At 36.4% G+C, this 21,619-nt stretch overlaps 1 protein-coding gene across 2 annotated transcripts in view; it reads right to left on the reverse strand.

The window, feature by feature from the left end:
* Window positions 1-21,619, reverse strand: part of COL24A1 (collagen type XXIV alpha 1 chain) — a 402,120-nt gene that overhangs the window by 366,224 nt on the left and 14,277 nt on the right. For both annotated transcript variants that reach the window (XM_059136719.1, XM_059136718.1), the window contains exon 3: window positions 4,598-5,949. In XM_059136719.1, coding sequence (XP_058992702.1) covers window positions 4,598-5,949 — 1,352 coding nt within the window. The remainder of the gene's footprint in view (window positions 1-4,597; window positions 5,950-21,619) is intronic.

The raw sequence follows: 21,619 nt of genomic DNA on the forward strand, positions 1-21,619 counted from the left end.
CCTCTCTCAAAACCCACTGAAAACAACAAAAAACACCATCTCGAAGGAAACAACGAAAGGACCACAACCACAAACCACAAAATATGATGATTATCTTCCAAATACTGAGAAAGTCTGTGGTAAGGAAAGATGTTGAGAGATGACCAAAAACAGAAAACCTCCTCAGACCTCAAATCTTGGACAGGCTGCAGATATCTAAATGCATGTCAATCCTGAAAGTTCATTCCAAAAATCCTTTGATTAACAGTGGAGAGGTTGAAAGGGAATGAGAAAGCTGCAATACATGTGATTAATGACCCAGTGAAGACCCAGCTCCAAACCCCCAAGAGTAAGGAAGGTAGATTTGAAGAGGAAAACCCCACCATTTTTATGATCTGCGACCAAACTCCTAACCCCAGGAGATTGTTGGTGGTGAGAAGGGATAAAACACAGAAGCATAAATCATCATATTGGTTCTTAGAGGTCCTATGAAATAAAGGGCTTCATAACAAATTGTACATGAAAATAAGAGGAGATATGTTTCTGGATAGAGGACAAAATAAATATGATCAGATGGTGTTTAAAGGCAGCAACTTAAATCTGACACTGTGTACCACTCCACCTTACTTCCCTTTGCCTTTCCCTGTACTATTCTAAAACAAATGGTGGCCCAATTAGAGCTCTCTTTATTTTAAAAATGGCTAATAACCAGAAAGAAACCAGCAGGCGACCTATACATACATATAAGGAGAGGGAAAAGTATGAGGACAGAAAAGTAGATGAAAATTATTTATCAAAGGAGGAATTACTCTACACAACAGAGAAAAAGTTCAGACATAAAGAATTTCAAGATGCCATTTTTCTAGATAAAGCTCAAAGAAGAGTTATAAGAAATACAAGTAACAATGAAGGTAATAAAATGTGAACCAGAAGAGTTTAAGAAAGACATGAAAAGAGCAAAAAAAAAAAAAAATTATAGATGAAAACCATGTCAGATACAATAAAATCTGATTAAATACAATTGAAAAATCAATAGAGGAATGTGAGTGCAGGATAATCGAAATCACACAAAATGAAATACAGAAAAGCAATCACATAGACATGTTTGTAAAAAAGATAATACTATCTATCATCACAAAGAACATCTAACATATACGTATGTTGGGGTGCCTGAAGAAGAACATGGAAAAATGGGAAAGAAAAAATATTCGAGGATATAAGGGAAGATGTTTGTATAATGAAGTAAAAATAATCTTCATATCAGAGCAATAGCAGAAAAACCTGAAACAGGCCTAAATGGGTTTAATGAACCTCAGAGATGATGAAAGAACTACACAGGTGAATGGCAGAAAAACATTATCACCTACAGGTAGGAAAAACCAGGCTGGCCTCAGCGTAATAGTAGAGTAGTAGTAACATCTACTTCAAGAAGTGGGGCCACAACCCCCACAAAAGTTCATCATTTAATTACTATTCACACTTTCTTCACCTTTTTAAAAACCTACCTTTAGGCTTCTACCCTACACTTAAGTTGGGCTCATGAAGTTCAACAGTGACTTTCTCATCGGAAGAGCTGACGCATTTCCTCCACTGTTTTTCAGTCCTCGTCCTTTTTGACTTGCTGTAGCTTTTGGCACTTCTGATCGATTTCTTCTCAAACTCTCTTCTTGGGCTTTTGCCACGGTACACTATACACTATACATAGTACACTACACTCCTCTCTCCTATCTCCCATCTCTCCCATCAGACTGTTTTATGACATTTCTGCCATAATCCCAAAGCAAACATTTCCCATGATCCCCATGATTTGGCTCCTGGCCCTATGCCAAACTCTTTGCCTTTACTTCAACTGTATTGATAGAAGACCCCCAAATCTATATCCCTATCTTAATCTCTCTTTTCCACTTTAGATTTTTAACTTTTCCAACAGCTGACTGAATTTTCTTTAAAGATTTTTGTTTATTTATTTGACAGAGAGGGATCATAAGTAGAGGCAGAGGGAGAGAGAGATGGGGAAGCAGGCTCCCTGCTCAGCAGGGAGCCTAATGCGGGGCTTAACCCACTGAGCCACCCAGGTGCCTCATGAATTTTCAACAGTATCTTCAATGTTCTAATTTAGTGTCCTCTCCTAATTACTGATTTTAGTGATGGTATTACCATTTTCTCAATCCACAGACTTAAAACTTCAGACATCTTTTATTCTCTTCCTTTCTGTTTCGTCCCAGCTCCAATTAATTTCCTAGTTCTACCAAACCTTTCTTCAAAATATTTTTTTTCTTCAAAATATTTCTTAAATCCTACCTTTCCTCTTTATTTTCACTGCTGTCATCCTAGATACTGTCCTAGTCTTGTAACATCAAGATGATAGCAGGAACCTCTTGTCTGTATTGGGTGCTACAAACAGACTGACTTCCCTATTAGTATCTCTGTTTAGAAACCTACAAAATTCCTCATGAGGACAAGATCAAGTTAGAACCATCAGTTTGACAGTTAAAATTCTCCATAACCTGACAACATCTAACTTGGGTCTTATATGTGTCCAACATTATTTGCTCTAACATCATGAAAGAGTTTGAGCTTTAGAGGCTGAAAATCTGAACCCAACTCTGGCTCTGCCATTTATTAGCAATGTGGTTATGAGTAAGTAAATTAACTTTTCTGGACTTCAGCTTCTTCAAATGAAAAATGAGGATAACACCAGCCTCACCAAGATATTTTAAGGTAAGATAATGAATGTAAAGGACATGGTAGAGCATCTGCCACAAAGTAAAAACTCAATAAACAATTGCTGTTATGCCACTTTTCCTATATAAAAAATAGACCAGTTCCTTTCCCCTGTCAAAATCTATCCGTTCTTTGAGGCCTAAGTTATAACTAAATTTATCCACAAGAACCCGTTCTGAACAGCTCAGCCTCAAGTGATCTTTCATAGGAATCTCCTCAGAAAATATTTCCCTTATAGACATTTGTACCTTCTAACTTAGTTTGCAAGCTCTGTCTGAAGAGTGACTCTGTTATACATACTCTGTGTTCCTGCTTTGCCTAGGAGAAACTACGTAAATATCTGTTAAATATTAATGCTTCATCTACCAATGTTGAAATGACTATTTGGGGATTTATAGAAGAGCTTAATCCTCATCTCATTATACTGACTTTCTGAAGAAAGTAAATGACTTCCATACCTATTTGTTTAATATGACCCACCCAGTAGCTCAGTTTTATTACTAAGATGTTAATAACATTGCTATAGCTGAAAAGAGTTTATTTCTCTATAATAATATATTCTTCAGATTTTACTTTAAAACCGTTAAACAGTCAACCTAATAAGAATTTTTCCGGATGTCCGGGTGGCACAGTCAGTTAAGCTGCTGCCTTCAGCTTAGATCATGATCCCAGGGTTCTGGGATCGAATCCCACATTGGGTCCCTTGCTCAGTGGGGAGCCAGCTTCTCCCTCTGCCTGCTCTGCCTGCTATTCCCCCTGCTTCTGCTCAATCTCTCTCTGACAAATAAATGAAATCTTTAAAAAAATTGTTCAATACATATAAATTTACACTTCAAGAAAGAACCACAAAGGAAACATAAGCTAAGCAAGTGACATAATCTTCTCCCATTCAGTGGCTTCTGGCATCAAACCAATAACTCAAATTTTATTTTCATCAAAGAAAGAAATATTTTAAGATATATTTCAGTCAGCTTGTAATTAGAAAATTATTTTCTAAACACATATATGTTCCTTACTTAAGATACACAAATTAAAAAAGCAAAAACATGTTTCTAATGTGATTTTAAATAGATTTAAATAAGTTTTAAATGACTTAGAAATTTTTCAAATGTTCCTCTGTAATTGTACCTACACAACAAAAGAATTTCAGAGCTGAAAACATCTGTCTATTATCTCATAGTTTTGTTTATATATTATTAAATAAGTGATTTGACTGAGTTTTTTTCCCATTGAATAGACAGATGGGCTGCTAGCCATTTTTTTGTACTAGGTAGCTGGAGATTTTATTAATTCATAAATGTAAATGAACCATATCATTAAAGGCTTAATGAAATATGTTATTCTTAATAGATACTATTTCATTTAGAATGATAATGCAAGGGTTTTCTTTTTTCCAGTCAGTGAATCACTACAAAATTATCTCTAAAATAAATTTTTATAATCTATTTTAATCCACTTGATATTATTTTGTTGAAAGATGTATTTAATGACTATAATTAATTTAATTGATGTGTTTAATGTATCTTTCTTTGGTGTACTACAACTTCTTCATATTCTCTTAACATGACTATGTATTAAGTCTATAAAGAATGCTGACCTATATTTAGCAGTTGAATTCCTGATTGAATTTCAGCTGGACAAGAAAAACATATAGCTTACTCATCACTTTACCAGAATTAAGTAACCTTTCAGTCTGCCAATCAAAACAATGAAAACAAAAATACAACATTTGAACCAGTGTTGCATTCTAGTTGGATGCATTATAGTAACGACAAATTCACTCACTATAGCCAGGATACATTTCTGAAACTCATCTGTTCTGTACTGTTCAGTCTAGAGATTTCTTTTTGATAAGCTAATACATTAAGGCAGATTTAAAGAAACAACAACTTACGGGAGGTCCAGTGTCCCCTTTTGGCCCTCTTAGTGTCTCCATTTCGAGTATTGCATTAAGATCCTCATAATAATAGTAATAATCATAAAGGTCAGTCTCATAGCTACTTGCGATGGGGTAGGTAGCATCAGGATCAAATTCACCTTCTTTCCTCAGGTTGAGGTGATTGTCCAGAGCTGGCTCATCTGTCACTCTGTATAAGGTTGTGTTTAAAATCTGTTGTAGTTCCATGAGTTCATTAGTGTGAAGATTTGCTGTGATAGCCTTCTTGAGATCAGTAATGGTTTCTTGTTTCATATGTGGAAGAACAGATGATATCTTCTTAAATGGTGACAAACCAGTTACTCTATCATTATGTTGTGTGACATTGTCAAACACATTTGGGAGAGAACTAAATTTCTCCTTGCTATTTGTTCTTGCCTTATTGAGATGACGGGTCGCTGACAGGCTTACATTTGTCTGTGTATATTCCTCAGTGATCATTTCTTTGGCCTGAATTCCATGGTTTACAAGATCCACAGCAGAGACATTGCTTGAATGAAGAGACTTTGACTGAGCCTTTGATATCTGGTGTCCTTGTTGTTTATGGACTGTTGCAGATTCATTATTTATGATATCTGGGATGCTTCTGCCTCTGGTAAATGTGTCTTCTAACACCAGTTTTTCACCAAATTGTCTGGGCAAAGGAGAGTTTTCCAGTATCTCAGCTGATACAATGGTTGTATGAAGAATGTTTATCTCAGGGCGACAACGCTGGCTCACATATCTGCAATAATGTGCAGATGCTTCTGCAGAAGGAATAATGTCCAGCTGACATACTACTCCTTCAAAATGGACAGAATTATTATTCATACTTCCTAAGGTAAACACACTGTTAGGATCAAAAGTCTGAACTTCCAAAAGAGTCTCTCTGCTAAAATATTTCTTTCCACAGTCAACATACATTGAGACAACTTGGTTTCTAACAGTAATGGCAAATGAGTGCCATCGCTCATTGTGAACACTGTAGTTGAAAAATACAGACTGCTTTCCTCCAAGGTATACTACTAATTTTTTAGGTAATAATTGCACTCCTAATTGCAGTCTATTTTTATTTCTAATGCTGAAGAGAAATGCATTGTTTACTCTATGGGACTGCAACCCAATTAATATTGTAAATGGCTGTTCTAAGTTGACTGGTAAAACTTGCAAAAGAGGTGATTCAATGTAAGTATCATTTGTTAAAATGACACCTAATTCTGTTAAATGGACCCCCTGAGGTAATGGTGTAGATGATGATGGTACAGCAGTCACTGATGATTGGTGTCTTACATCTTTGCCTCCAAGGCCTAGTTGATGAAGAATGTCTATGCCTGGAATTAAAAAGAGAGAGAGAAGGAAAAAGAATCTTACTCTTAGGCATTCATGTGTTTATATAAATGTTTGAATATGAGAGCATATTCCTTGTCTGTATCAACAGTAACCCCTAAAATAAGCATGCTCTATCAATTTCCAGGTAATAAGATATGGATAGGAAGAGTAAAATGTTATACTCAGTAATTTGACACACATATACATATACATGCAGCCATGGGTGTGTATGTGTGTGTGTATGCACATGCACACACACCAATATTCCTAAACTCCAAATTTAATAAATGTTCTCTGATTTTTCCTAATCAATTAGGAATCTTATTTGTTACTCCAATGAATATTATTTAACTTGGAACTTAAAACTGAATGACTTCTCTGTTAAATAGAAACAAATTTATACAAACAAAAAAATTTATAACTTGGAAATCATTTTATAAATTAAGCTCACATAATCTTTTAAACTGTATTTTTTCAGGCTACATTCCCTTACAGTCTTTTGGGAATTTACAAGTCACATAAAAGTTTTCCCTATGCCTAATATCGTAAGTTTGCTACACATAGAATATTCAGTCACCTTGGATTCTACCATGTGAGGGCATAGCAAGAAGTTGGCATTCTGCAAACTGTAAGAGGCTCTCACCAGAAACAGACCATGCTAGCACCCAATCTTGGACTTCTGGCCTCCAGAATGAGTGCATCTTGTCTGGATTGTGGTTGATACATTCAGTTATACATCCCTTCAACCACCTCTCCACAAAATGACTAAGAGGAGGAACACCCAACAGAGGAAAAATTCAGAGACTGTGCCCTCTGCCACAGAACTATTGAATATGGACATAAACAGTATGTCAGAAAGGGAATTCAGGGTAACAATTATCTAGGCAATGGCTAGGTTGGAGAAGACCATTAGTGACAACACAGAATCTCTAAGGGCAGAAGTGAGCTAATCTGGCAGAAGTTTAAAATGCTATCAATGAGATCCAATCTAATCTAAATACTCTAATAGTTAGGGTAACCAAGGCAGAAGATAGAACTAGTGATCTAGAAGACAAAATGATAGAAAAGAAGGATCAGGAGGAGGCCTGAAACAAACAGCTTAGAAGCCATGAAAACAGAATTAGGGAAATGAATGACACCATGAAACATTCCAATGTCAGAATTACTGGGATCCCAGAGGGGTGGAGAAAGAAAGAAGACTAGAAGATATAGTTGAACAAATTCTGGATGAAAATTTCCTTAATCTGGGGAATGGAACAAGTGTTTGTGTCCTAGAGGCAGAAAGGATACACCACAAGATCAACAAATCTAAAAAGACATCCAGACACTTAATCGTGAAAATCACAAATCATAATTTCAGACAAGAGTTCCTGAGGACAGATGGGGGAAGAGATTCCTTACATACAGAGCAGGACCATCAGAACAAGGTCAGACCTGTCCAAAGAAACCTGGCAAGCCAGAAAGGGCTGGCAAGACATATTCCGGGTACTAAATGAGAAGAACATGCAGCCAAGAATACTTTATCCAGCAAGCCCGACATTCAAAATGGATGGTGAGATAAAGAGCTTCCAAGACCGGCAAGGTTTAAAAGGGTATGTGACTACCAAGCCAGCACTACAAGAAATATTAAGGGGGGTTCTATAAAAGAAGAAAGAACCCAAGAGTGACACAGAACAGAAATTTACAGAGACAATCTATAAAAACAAAGGACTTCACAGGCAAGATGATGTCAATAAAAACTTATCTTTCAATAATCACTCCCAACGTGAATGGCCTAAATGCTCCCATAAAATGGCACAGCATTGCAGACTGGATAAAATGACAGGACCCGTCCATATGCTATCTACAAGAGACACATTTGGAACCTAAAGATACATCCAGACTGAAAGTGAAGGGATGGAGAACTACCTTTCGTGTCAATGGGCCTCAAAAGAAAGCTGGGGTAGTAATTCTCATATCAGATAAATTAGTTTTATGCTAAAGACTATAGTCAGAAATGCAAAAGGATACTACATCATTCTTAAAGGGTCTGTCCACCAAGAAGATCTAACAGTTGTAAATATTTATGCCATATGGGAGCAGCCAACTACATAAGCCAACTGTTAATCAAAATAAAGAGTCATATTGATATGAATACATTAATTGTAGGGAATCTCAACAAGTCACTCTCAGTAATAGACAGATCATCCAAGCAGAAAATCAATAAAGAAACAAAAGATTTGAACTACACATTGGACCAAATGGACCTTATAGATTTATACAGAACATTCCACCCTAAAACAACAGAATATTCATACTTCTCAAGCACACATAGAACTTTCTCCAGAACAGACCACATACTGGGTTACAAATCAGTGCTCAACCGATACCAAAAGACTGAGATTATTCCTTGCATATTCTTAGACCACAATGCTTTGAAACTGGAACTTAACCACAAGAAAAAGTTTGGAAGGAATGCAAACACCTGGAAGCTAAAGACCATCCTATTCAAGAATGTTTGGATCAACTTGGAAATCAAAGAAGAACTTCAACTATTCATAGAAACCATTGAGAATGAAGACACATTGGTCTAAAGGGGGAAATACATAGCCATCCAAGCCTCACTCAAAAAATCTGAAAAATCCCAAATATACCAACTCTCTTTATATCTTAAAGAACCGGAAAATCAACAGCAAATTAAGTGAACCCCATGCACAAGAAGGGAAAGAATCAAGATTAGAGCAGAGATCAATGAGTTGGAAAGTAGAGATACAGTAGAACACATCAACAAAATGAGAAGCTGGTTCTTTGAAAGAATCAATAAGATAGATAAAGTACTGGCCAAACTAATCCAAAAGGAAAGAGAGAGGAATTAATAAAAATTAATAAAATTATGAATGAAAGGGGAGAGATCATGAACAACCCCAAGGAAATGGAAATAATTATCAGAAATTATTATCAACAATTATATGCCAGTAATTTAAGCAATCTAGAAGAAACAGATGCATTCCTGGAAGCCTATAAACTTCCAAGACTGAAACAGGAAGAAATTGACAACCTGAGTAGACAAATATCTAGTAATGAGATTGAAGCATTGATCAAAAACCTCCCAAAAAACAAGAGCCCAGGAGTTAATGGATTCCCTGGGGAATTCTACCAAACATTCAAAGAAGAAATAATACCTATTCTTCTGAAGCTGTTTCAAAAAATAGAAACAGAAGGAAACTTCCAGAATCTTTCTATGAAGCCAGCATTACTCTCATCCCCAACCAGGCAAAGACCCCATCAAAAAGGATAATTTCAGGGACACCTGGGTGGCTCAGTGTGTTAAAGCCTCTGCCTTTGGCTTGAGTCATGAGCCCAGAATCCTGGGATCAAGCCCCACATCGGGCTCTCTGCTCAGCAGGGAGCCTGCTTCCTCCTCTCTCTCTGTCTGCCTGCCTCTCTGTCTACTTGTGATCTCTACCTGTCAAATTAAAATAAAATCTTTAAAAAAAAAAAAAAAAAGGAGAGTTTCAGACCAATATCGCTGATGAAGATGGATGCCAATATTCTCAACAAGATCCTAGCTAATAGGACCCAGCAGTACATTAAAAAGATTATCCACCATAACTAGGTGGGATTTATCCCTGGGATGCAGGGGTGGTTCAACATTCCCAAGTCAATCAATGTGATAGGACAGATCAGTAAGAGAAGAGAGAAGAGCCACATAATCCTCTCAATTGATGCAGAAAAAGCATTTGACAAAATACAGCATGTGTTTCTGATTAAAACTCTTCAAAGAATAGGGATAGAGGGAAAATTCCTCTATTTCATAAAATTTGTTTATGAAAAATTCACAGCAAATATCCTGAATAGAGAAAAGCTGACAGCCTTCCCTCTGAGATCAGGAACATGACAAGAATGTTCACTCTTGCCACTGTTGTTCAACATAGTACTAGAAGTCCTAGCAATAGCAATCAGAAAATAAAAAGAAATAAAATGTATTCAAATTGGCAAAGAAGAAATCAAACTCTTTCTTTTCACAGATGACAGGATATTTTATATGGAAAACCCAAAAGATTCTACCCCCAAACTACTAGAATCCACACAGCAATTCAGTAATGTGGCAGGATATGAAATCAATGCACAGAAATCAGTTGCTTTCTTACACACTAACAATGGAAAAACAAAGAGGGAAACTAGAGAATCAATTCCATTTACCATAGCACCAAGAACCGTAAGATACCTGGGAATAAACCTAACCAAAGAGATGAAGGATCTCTACTCAAAGAACTATAGAACGCTCATGAAAGAAATTGAAGAAGACACAAAAAGATGGAAAAGCTTTCCATGCTCATGAACCAGAAGAAGAAACATTGTTAAAATGCCTATACTGTCCAGAGCAATCTATATTTTCAGTACCATCCCAATCAAAACTCCACCGGCATTTTTCAAAGAGCTGGAACAAACAATCTTTAAAATTGTATAGAACTATAAAAAACCCCAAATTGCTAAGGAAATGTTGAAAAAGAAAAACAAAACTAGGGGCATCAAGTTGCCTGATTTCAAGGTTTACTACAAAGCTGTGATCTCTAAGACAGCATGGTACTGGCACAAAAACAGACACATAGACCAGTGGAACAGAGTAGAGAGTCCAGACCCATAACTCTATGGTCAAATAATCTTTGACAAAGCAGGAAAAAATACCTAGTGGAAAAAAGAGAGTCTCTTCAATAAGTGGTGCTGGGAAAACTGGACAGCTATGTAGAGAAGAATGAAACTCTACCATTCTCTTATACCATACACAAAGATAAACTTGAAATGGATAAAAGACCTCAACGTGAGGCAGGAATCTATCAAAATCCTAGAGGAGAACTTGGCAGTAACCCCTTCAACATCGGCCGCAGCAACTTCTTTCAAGACATGTCTCCAAAAGCAAAGGAAACAAAAGTGAAAATGAACTTTTAGGACTTCATCAAGATAAAAAATTTCTGCACAGCAAAGGAAACAGTCCACAAAGCAAAGAGGCAACCCATGGAATGGGAGAAGATATTCGCAAATGACACTACAAAGGGCTGATATCCAAGATCTATAAAGAACTCCTCAAACTCAACACTCAAAAAACAGATAATCTCATAAAAAGAATTGGACAGAAGACATGAACAGACACTTCTCCAAAGAAGACATACAAATGGCTAACGAACACGTGAAAAAATGTTCACTATCATTAGCCATCAGGGAGATTCAAATCAAAGCCACTTTGAGATACCACCTTATACCAGTTAGAATGGCTAAAATTAACAAGACAGGAAACAAGTGTTGGAGAAGATGTGGAGAAAGGGGAACCCTCTTACACTGTTAGTGCGAATGCAAGATGATACAGCCACTTTGGAGAACAGTGTGGAGATTCCTCAAGAAATTAAAAAACAGAGCTTCCCTATGACCCTGCAATTGCACTACTGGGTATTTACCCCAAAGATACAGATGTAGTGAAAAGAAGAGCCATATGTGCCCCAGTGTTCATAGCAGCAATAACCACAGTTGTCAAACTGTGGAAAGAACTAAGATGCCCTTCAACAGACAAATGGATAAAGAAGATATGGTCCATACATACAATGGAATATTACACTTCCTTCAGAAAGGATGAATACCCAACTTTCTTATCAACATGGACAGGACTGGAAGAGATTATGCTGAGTGAAATAAGTCAAGCGGAGAGAGTCAATTATATGGTTTCACTTACTTTTGGAGCATAAGGAATAACATGGAGGACATTAGAAGAAGGAAAGGAAAAGTGAGTTGGGAGAAATCGGAGGGGGAAACAAAGCATGAGAGACTGTGGATTCTGAGAAACAAACAGGGTTTTGGAAGGGAGTGGGGTGCGGGGATGGGTGAGGGTGGTGGGTATTAAGGAGGGCACATATTGCATGGAGCACTGCATATGGTGCATAAACAATGAATCTTGAAGCACTGAAAAAATAAAATTAAATTTTTTTAAAAAGACTATACAGTCATCTTGATATCTCCTAGACAGGAGAAATTTAATTCCTATTGATGATCACATACTGCTTCTTTCTAGAAACATGTTTCTTTTGCTTCCATTATTTTCTCAGGCCTCACAATAATTTTTATCTGAACAATTTTTAGACTCTTTTTCAATATTTGTTATATAATATAGATTTTATGTAATATAAATTTTATGTGATTATTGTCTTTCCAAGTTTATTTTTATTGCAATGTTACTGATAGCATACTGCTTATCTCCCTTGGAAGACAGATTCTGTGTCTGATTCATTATTGAATATCTACTATTCTTGCGATGCAAATAGTTCTACAATTTCTAAATTAATGAATTTTCCCCACCAGGATTTTATCAGATGCCACATTTATCTCTAAAGTCTTATAAAATTAAATATAATTTGTAAAGAATGATGAATCATTTCTTAGAGATAAAGAACAGTTTAGTCAGCCATATGACCGCTATGATTTGGGGGGTTATAAACCTCCCACCTGTATCTTTGAACATATATAACCATCTCCAACAGGAAATGTCAAAGAATATTAATTCATAACTGTGATAGGCAAGAAAAAAATAAAAGTTTTGAACATTAACCAAGAATATTGTGAAACATCTTAGTTTTTCTTTTATAAGAAATTAATAGATAATTGATAATTCGTGTTTATTATAAATAGCAAACATAATGACAAATATAACTCGTGCATAATCTAGCAATACAGTTAAAATATTTTCTCAGCAGAGAGCTTTACAAAATACTCAGGTGTTTTTATTTTAAAGTTAGAACAACTGTCTTTTTTTTTTTTTAGACTTTATTTATTTATTTGACACAGAGAGAGAGATCACAAGTAGGCAGACAGGTGGGCAGAGAGAGGTGGGAAGCAGGCTCCCTGCTGAGCAGAGAGCGATGCGGGGCTCAATCCCAGGACCCTGAGATCATGACCTGAGCAGAAGGTAGAGGCTTAACCCACTGAGCCACTGATTTTATTTATAAAGTAGTTGTAGTTTTATAATAGGTTTAAATGTTATAAATGTTTATATCTAAGACACAGTATGACAGCATCTCTCAATCTTTTCCACCAAAACATTACTAACAGTGGTTTAGAATTACATATGTCTCCAGGGATTTGGGGGGAGTATTTTAAAAAGGCCCCATAAAAACACAAAAACTATCTTGACTTCTCATATTTTATAATTATAATTTAAGAAAAACTTTAATTTTACTCTATAATATGTCTATTTTTAATATAAAATATAAATTACCAGCTAAATTAGTTAACTATCCTATTCCCAGTCTTCGCTGAAAATTTATACCCCTGAAACATATATCTGCTTAGTCTCTAACTTTGGGTACTCTTGCTCAATAATATCTGCCTCTGGGGGTGTGCATATCTCAATCTGAGAAGTTAACTATGTTAGAAACACTGCTCCTATGAAAATCACAATGCTTACTGTGCATATAATCACATATTGTGAAAATTATCATTCTAAGATTCCAGATAGGTTATCTTTACACAAAGGAAGTGCATATTTATGTGGTATGATAACAAGGGTTGCTCCTTGCCCAACAAAAACTTATCCTTGCATTTAACAATAACCCCTGCTCTCTCATACCACAAATTTCTCACACTATTAACGGAGATATTACTGGAAAGAGTATTATTTTTAAACTTCATTTTATATGTGTGTGTGTGTGTGTTTAAATATTTCATATATATTTTCCTTTAATTCTATTTTATTTGAGTTTTTATAACAAATAACTAAGTTTAAAAAGGTCTTTAAAAATTTGCTCTTCAGTAAGTGTCTTATTATTGAACCATCCTTGCATTCCTCAAATAAAATCTACTTAATGGTTACATATTATTCTTTTTTTTCTTTTTTTTTTTAATTTCTTTTCAGCATAACAGTATTCATTATTTTTGCACCACACCCAGTGCTCCATGCAATCCATGCCCTCTCTAATACCCACCCCCTGATTCCCCCAACCTCCCACCCCCTGCCCCTTCAAAACCCTCATATTGTTTTTCAGAGTCCATAGTCTCTCATAGTTAACCTCCCCTTCCAATTTCCCCCAACTCCCTTCTCCTCTCCATCTCCCCAAATAAGTGAAACCATATGATAATTGACTCTCTCTGCTTGACTTATTTCACTCAGCATAATCTCTTCCGGTCCCTATATATTATTCTTTTGATGTCTTTCTGGGTTCTTGAAGGATAACATATGTAAAACAATCACATTAATATTTATAAGTTAAGACTGGTCTATGTTTTTTCTCTTATTGTACTGTCTTTTTCAGACTATAATACTGATTCATTATTTTCTTTTTTTTTTTTTTTTTTTTTTTGATTTTTTATTTTTTATAAACATATATTTTTTATAAACATATATTTTTATCCCCAGGTCTGTGAATCACCAGGTTTACACACTTCACAGCACTCACCAAATCACATACCCTCCCCAATGTCCATAATCCCACCCCCTTCTCCCCAACCCCCTCCCCCCGGCAACCCTCAGTTTGTTTTGTGAGATTAAGAGTCACTTATTTTCTATTCCCTAATTTAAATAGAAGTTATTAGGTTAAGTTTTAAAAACATAAAGTACAAATTAGACACCATTCTCTAATCACAATGCTAATAAGTTAGATTTTAATAACAAGATCAGAAAACAAACAAACAAAATGTTTTAACTGGAAAATGTAAAGGTTTTCTCCTAAATAATTTGGGTCAACGGAAAACACAAATAAAAATTACATGGTTTTTAGAAAGCAGCAAAAATGAAAATACTGCAGATCAAAATCTATGGGAGAAGGCTTTAGAATTACCTTTTAGAAAGATTTATATTTTTAATCTGTTACCTTTAAAATTATAAATGTACACAATGTCCCTAATCCTCTTCATTTAGACATATCTATTATTTCTTTCCTATGAATACTGTTTCTTTTTTCTTTTTCTCTCTTCTCCTTTTTCCCTTACCATCTAATACTAGCCAATAGAATTAGCTTTCTTAGCATTTGCCTTTTTATTATTAAATATCCTGGTAGTATTTTTATTTGCTTTATCACCTTTGGATAATATTAATTCCCAGCTTCAACATATAAGCCAATCAGCAAACTTAATGCACTTCCTGTCTTTTTTCCTTCTTCTGCTCCCTTTGTCAATGATTGTACTGTTCCTACATTAATTCATATGGTAACTTATATGCAGTTCTGCTCCCACATTTTCTTCTGGTAAGTAGAGGCAGTCTTTTGCAGTCATTTTCTCAGTTATTTCTTTTTTGATGAAGTTTGTCCTCTATTAGTCTCCTTAAGAAGCATTCATAGAAAATTTTCCTGGATGTTTGACTTTTTGGAATTGTTTATTGGTAGCCTTGTATCTTAAATTTCATTGGATATAAAATTCTTTGCTGTTACTTTCTTTCCTTGAATATCTTATAGATACAATTCTACTATGTATAGGTGTGGAATGTTAGAATAGAAAAGTCTGAAGACAGCCAATTTTAGTTCTCCCTCTAAGTGACTCAATTTTTTTTTTTCCAACATGCCCCTAAGAAATGTCCTTTATCTTTGAAGTGAAGTGCATATTTTATTAGGATATGTCTTTATGGGGTGCCTGGGTGGCTCAGTGGGTTAAGCCTCTGTCTTCAGCCCAGGTCATGATCTCAGGGTGCTGGGATCGAGCCCCGCATTGGGCTCTCTGCCTAGCAGGGATCCTGCTTCCCCTTATCTCTCTGCCTGCTGCTCTGCTACTTGTGATCTCTCTCTTTCTGTCAAACAAATAAATAAAATCTAAAAAAAAAAAAAAAAAAAAAAAGGAATTTGTCTTTATATTGACCATTGTGGGTAAATGTTTCAAGGCGTATAGGATGTCCACTTGTTGTACAGATCCAAGTTACTCAGCGAAGTTTTCAAGAATTATATCCTTGAATATTTGTTCTATTTTATACTTATGGTTTTCTTCTTCAAAAATTCCTATCATAAGCACGTTTACTCTCCACTGCTATCCTCTATGTCTATCATTTCTCTGCAATCACTTAAAATATGTTATCTTCAGTTCTGTTTGATTTTCTCATTTCTAATTTTACCATGTTTTCTATAATGTCTAATCTCTCTTTGTGTGCCTTCCAATCTCATCTTGATTTATAAAAAGGGTTTTTTCCTATGATATCTTTTCTGAGTTCTACAAGCTTGCAATTCATATCTTTTTAACATCTTGCCATATCTTCCTTCTCTTGAGTTGTTATATTTCTGTTTTATGATCTTCCTTCATAGAGGTGTTTTTTTTAATGTGTGCATTTTCATTTTCCTGCTTTCCCCTATATTTTCCTTACTGTAGCTTTCTGTTTATGCTGTGCCAGTTGCTTTTAGTTACTTACAATTTCATGGCCCAACAATTTATAGAAGGATGCTGAGGGAGAAGAGAAAGGCCATGCCTTCCAAATTTCAAAACCCAAAGGCTTTTTCAACATTACCAGGGTTCCTTCTCAAATGGCTTTTTGATATAGCCTCACCTTCTCTAACTCCACCCTAATCTAGGAGATCTTCTATGGCCAGCCCAGCTGGCCACACGTTACTCTCCTTCCCCGGTATCCACTCTCATTGGTATATGCTTCAGAATGAATCCTTCACCTTATGAAGCAGATTTGTGCATGTTCTGAGACCTGTCCCCACTGAGCCATTTAGCTATTATCGGTGTGCTTCCTTCTTGTACTTGCTCCCAGTCAGCTTCTGTCTTCCCCTGATCCTGTAGCACTTGTTTTGTACAAGCATTCAAGGTTAAGGACTTCAGGGTATGCGCCTCATCTTTAAGAAGTATGTGGTTATGCTGGCATGTATATGCTTTTCTCAGGATATTTTAAGAGTTTGCAGGTTTCATCAGTCCCCTACTTTTGCTGAAAATGCAGTTTTCAGGGTTATTTATTATTTCATTCGTCTCTTTTTTTCATGTGATATCCAGAAATAGAAGTGAGAAGTTAATATCTTATGGTTTCATGTTTATACTTAATGTCTATACCTATTTCCCAGATGAAGAATCTGAGATCCAGAGAGATTACATAACCTGGTCAAGGTCATACAGCTAATAGTAGAAATGGATATGAGTCCAATCAGTCTAGTTTCAAAGTCTATACTCTTTGCCCCCCACACTGCCTCACAGCCACTTTCTTCTCCACATCACCTCACATATCCCTTGGCAAGCCGTTAATTAATCATAACAGTTATTTCTTCCCACAGAATCTTATAATTGGGAAATACTGTCTAGGTAGCCACCAGAGTTGGTATCTGAGTGGATATCTAAATGTTAATGCAGTTTTAAACTTTCAAATCTTAGTGTGAGTATGTTTAGCAAATGCTTTGAGCAGATATTGATAGAACAGTGAACTCTAAAGAATAAAAGGCACAGATGAGAGGGAGTGGGAAGAACAGAAGAAAGAAAGTCTTCTATCAAGGACACACTCTTTATTGTTAATTTAGGTCTGACACTAGATATCACCAAACTGCAATTTAGAGGTTAAATTTAGATAATTAGTGATGTGGGAAACAAAGGCAGAGGAGAAATTGTTAAATTTCCTTACTACCTACAGCCCATTGACAAATCCTTGAAACAGGCAGAGTGACTTTCCTCTAGGGACTCAACTGCCCCAATGTTAATACTTTGCTAAGGCTAAAAGGCAACCTTAGCCCAATCTCCAGGATCCTGTAAGTCTACTTTAACATATAAAAATTCCTTTAGAAATTTCCTTTATCTCTAAACCCCTCAAGATATGTGTTGACGATCATCGCCCAAGCATATGGTCCACTGATATACATCTGAAAGGTCTCATGACTATTATTAGATGGTAATAAATTACTTTTTCCCAACAATAGCTAGCCTCAAGGTCCTGGAAACCTTGCTCCCAAAATTCCTTATAGACTTATGCTATCTCTAACCCCTTCCCAACTTGAAAGTATATAGTGGGCCATTCCTTATGACTCCAGGGCAGCTCTTTCTGCCCACGAGTCCTGTCCCCACACATTCATAAAACCACCTTTTTGCATCAAAGATGTCTTAAGAATTCTTTCTTGGCTGTCAGCCTTGAACACTTATATCTTTTCTTACATCAATTGGTACCAACGAATACAGCAAGAAAAAACTAAGTTGTCTATAGTAAGTTACTCGTTTCATGAGGGACCCTAACCACAAAATCGATCTAGCCTGTGTCACTTCGGAAATCAGTTACTATTTAAAGAATACTGATCATCAACTAGGCACTTGAGGGCTTTGAATTCTTTTTCATTAAGAAATTTTTTTCCTTTAGAAATTTTTTTCTATAATTTTTTTAGTATATTTGGCATACGATGTTACATGAATTTCAAGTGTACAACCCAGTTATTCAACAAATCTGTATGTTATGCTATGCTCATCATAAGTGTAGCTCGCACCTGTCTCCATAGGATGCTATTACAATACCATTGACTATGTTCCCTGTGCTGTACCTTTCATGCCCATGACTTCATTCCATAACTGGAAGCCTATACCTCCCTCTCCCTTTCATCCATTTTGCCCATCTTCCCACCCTCCTTCCCTCTGGCAACCATCAATTTGTTCTCTGTATTTATAACTCTGATTCTGCTTTTTGATTGTTTATTCATTTGTTTAGTTTCTCAGATTCACATGTGAGTGAAATCATACGGTATATTTGTCTTTCTCAGTCTTATCTATTTCACCTGTCCTTTGTATTTTTTAAAAGAATTAAAAATAATAGCAGCATTCATTAATTCTATGTACCAAGCACTATTCTCACAACTTCATTAAGCCACATAATGCTCACAATAACCCTATGAGGTAAGTACTACAGCTAACTCTATCTGACAGTCATAAAAACTAACTCACCGACAGACAACGTTCCCAAGGTCACCCAAGGAGGAAGTGTAGAGGCAGAATCTGAAAGCAGGCAGACTCAATCTCTCCGCATGGCAACTTTTTAGGAATGCATATATCACCTAACAGCAGAACTGATTTTATCTCTTTGACCCATTTGCTTCTTAAACAGAGAATAAATCACCGTGTCACCAAGGCAACCGGGCTTTGCACTTTTTTACTGTAAACACCAAGCCTAATGACTTCACCCAAAACATGATTTCAATAACCACATATGCTGACTCACAAACCTCTCTTCAGGACTTGCATATCCAATTGCCTACTGAATTTATGCAGTAGAGATTAGATGTCCTGCAAGCACTTCTAACTCAATATATTTTCCCACACATTTGTTCCTCTTACTTTAATGCCTCTCTTAGTGAAGAACCCCACTACCAAACCACCAGCCAGAGTAATATTTTTATAGTGTCAATTATATCATGCCAATGTCCTGAACAAAATCCTCCCATGGATTCCTGTTACAGAAAAATGCAATCCAAACTTTTTAGATGGTGTATGAATCTATGTCACCAGCTCCCTTCTTACCTCTCTTATCTCATCTCTTTTCATTTCATCCCACCTTACTCTGCACCGGCCACACTGGTCTTTCTTTATTCCTCAAAACCTCTAAACTCATTTTGAATTCGTGGCATTTACATTTATTGTTCTTTCTGCTTAGAATGCTCTAAACCTTCAGTTCATTCAGATCTAGGCTCAAATGGGGCCTTTTCAGAGAGGCCTTCCCTGAAAACAATACCTAACATAGAAAATCGACCTCCTCCTTGCTCCAGTGACTCTCCAACATCTTACTATACTTTATTTTTTTTCCTCACAGCGCAGAAAATGTAGGGGGAGTTATGTATAAATATATTTTATATCATACATATCACGTTATATATGTGTGCGTGTGTATGTGTGTATACACACACACTTGCCTATTGCCTTGCCCCCCAGTTGAAATGTAAGTCCATGAGGGGAGCACTGCATCATGTTTTACTGTTATATCCCAACATTTAGAATAATGACTAATACGAAGTAGGTCCCAAGTATTGCTTGAATGAATGAATTAATCAATCCAGCCATCTAACCCAAAAACCTGATAATCACATTTAATACTTCCTTTCCACCCATTCTCCATAGCTATTCAGTCACCAAGTCTCACAGAAACCTTACTTAAGCTCCCTTTATCCTTAGATTATTATCTTAGTCTCCTAATAGATTTCTCTGCCTCTTTTAAGATACCCTCATCCAATCTGTCATCCACACTGCTGCCAGAGAAACCTTTCTTTCTTTGTATAGAACAAAATGAACCTTTAGTTCATGACACTGCTTCCTATAATACATCAGTGGTTCTCAAAGCTTTCAGTGCAAAATTGAAACTTCTTATTTCAGCCCTCAGGCCCTTAGTGATCTAACTCCTGCCTGCATTCCCAGTCTCTTATCTCATGCCTTCCTAATGAGCTTTCCCCCTTTTTAATTTATGCTAAACATCAAAGGTGATCAAACCCAAAAGATCAGAACAGGAAGATTTAGAATGTAGGAAAAAAGGACTACTCTCAGCCAAAGAATATACCAGAAATAAAAGAGAACCATCAAACAAGGAATGAAATATCCATGTTCTTTCAGCCCTATGGGTATCCTGTTTAAAAAAAATCTTTTTACCATTTTCCATCCCTTACTCTTTCTTTAAAGGATTATGACTTCATTTTAAAGTAATTTTTATGTTAAGATATTCCATGGAACTGTGTATGTCCACCACACAGCTGATGACATTGAGCAGATGCGCATATTTAAGATTATCCTTGTAATTGTGAGTGGTATGGTGGCCTTATTGCAAACTGTCAAATTATGCAAGTGAATCATCGGAAGCCCCCATCTTGATCTCACTTTCCGCAGCCCTGCTTTTCTACCCTTTCCACTATGGCACCCAAAGTCCTCATGCTACTTGTGTAGTGAAAAATTAAACCCTGTCCAAAGAGCAGTCATACATTTGTCCTCACCTCCTAGGAGGCACTCTCTAGGCCCTTGAGTATCTTGCCTGAAAAAATATCTTTGCTTATCCGAGGGTTGTGGACAACACCAGGTAGTCCAACAATGTGATTTATGGTAAGGGCTTTGGTCCTGTGGTAACTGTTCAACCTCAAGAAGGACTGGAGACGGAGGTCAGCTACATGGGCAGTCCATCCTGTCTATATGGCAGAACCCTACTAAAGACTCTGCACAGGCCTAGGTTTCACTGGTTGGCAATATTCTGTGCACACCATCCCATATCATTGCTGGAGAGTTGGCACAGACTCCACTGGAGAGGAAAACTGCAAGTTCTGTATATGGGACTTTCCTAGACCCTAACCCATGTGTCTCTTCTGTGGGTTGATTTTAATCCATATTCTTTTGCTGTAATAAACTATAACTGTGAGTATAACAGATTTCACTGGGTTCCATAAATCCTTCTAACACATCGTTGAGACTGAAGGTTGTCTTAGAGACCCTCAAACTCGCAGTTGTGTAAGAAGTAAGCTTGGTCTTGCTGACTGCCCCCTAGTTTACACTAGCTCTTACACATTTTTCCTTCACTGTACCTACTCACTCCATGGCATTCTCCACTCATCTTTTTTCTTCCACTTTTCTTAAATTTCTTGCCATATCCAAATGTATCTATTAAAAAAAAATCCCATTCTTTCAGAGCCCTGCTACGTATACCCCTTCATGCCGAATTTACTCATCTTGTAAGACTCAGTTTGAGGGTCACCTCCTCTCTCTGTAAGCTTTCCGTGTAATTTTTGTTTGTTGTTGTTTTGCTAT

The sequence above is a fragment of the Mustela lutreola genome, chromosome 10 (genome assembly GCF_030435805.1).
Source record: "Mustela lutreola isolate mMusLut2 chromosome 10, mMusLut2.pri, whole genome shotgun sequence".
In the NCBI taxonomy this organism is placed as follows: Eukaryota; Metazoa; Chordata; class Mammalia; order Carnivora; family Mustelidae; genus Mustela; species Mustela lutreola.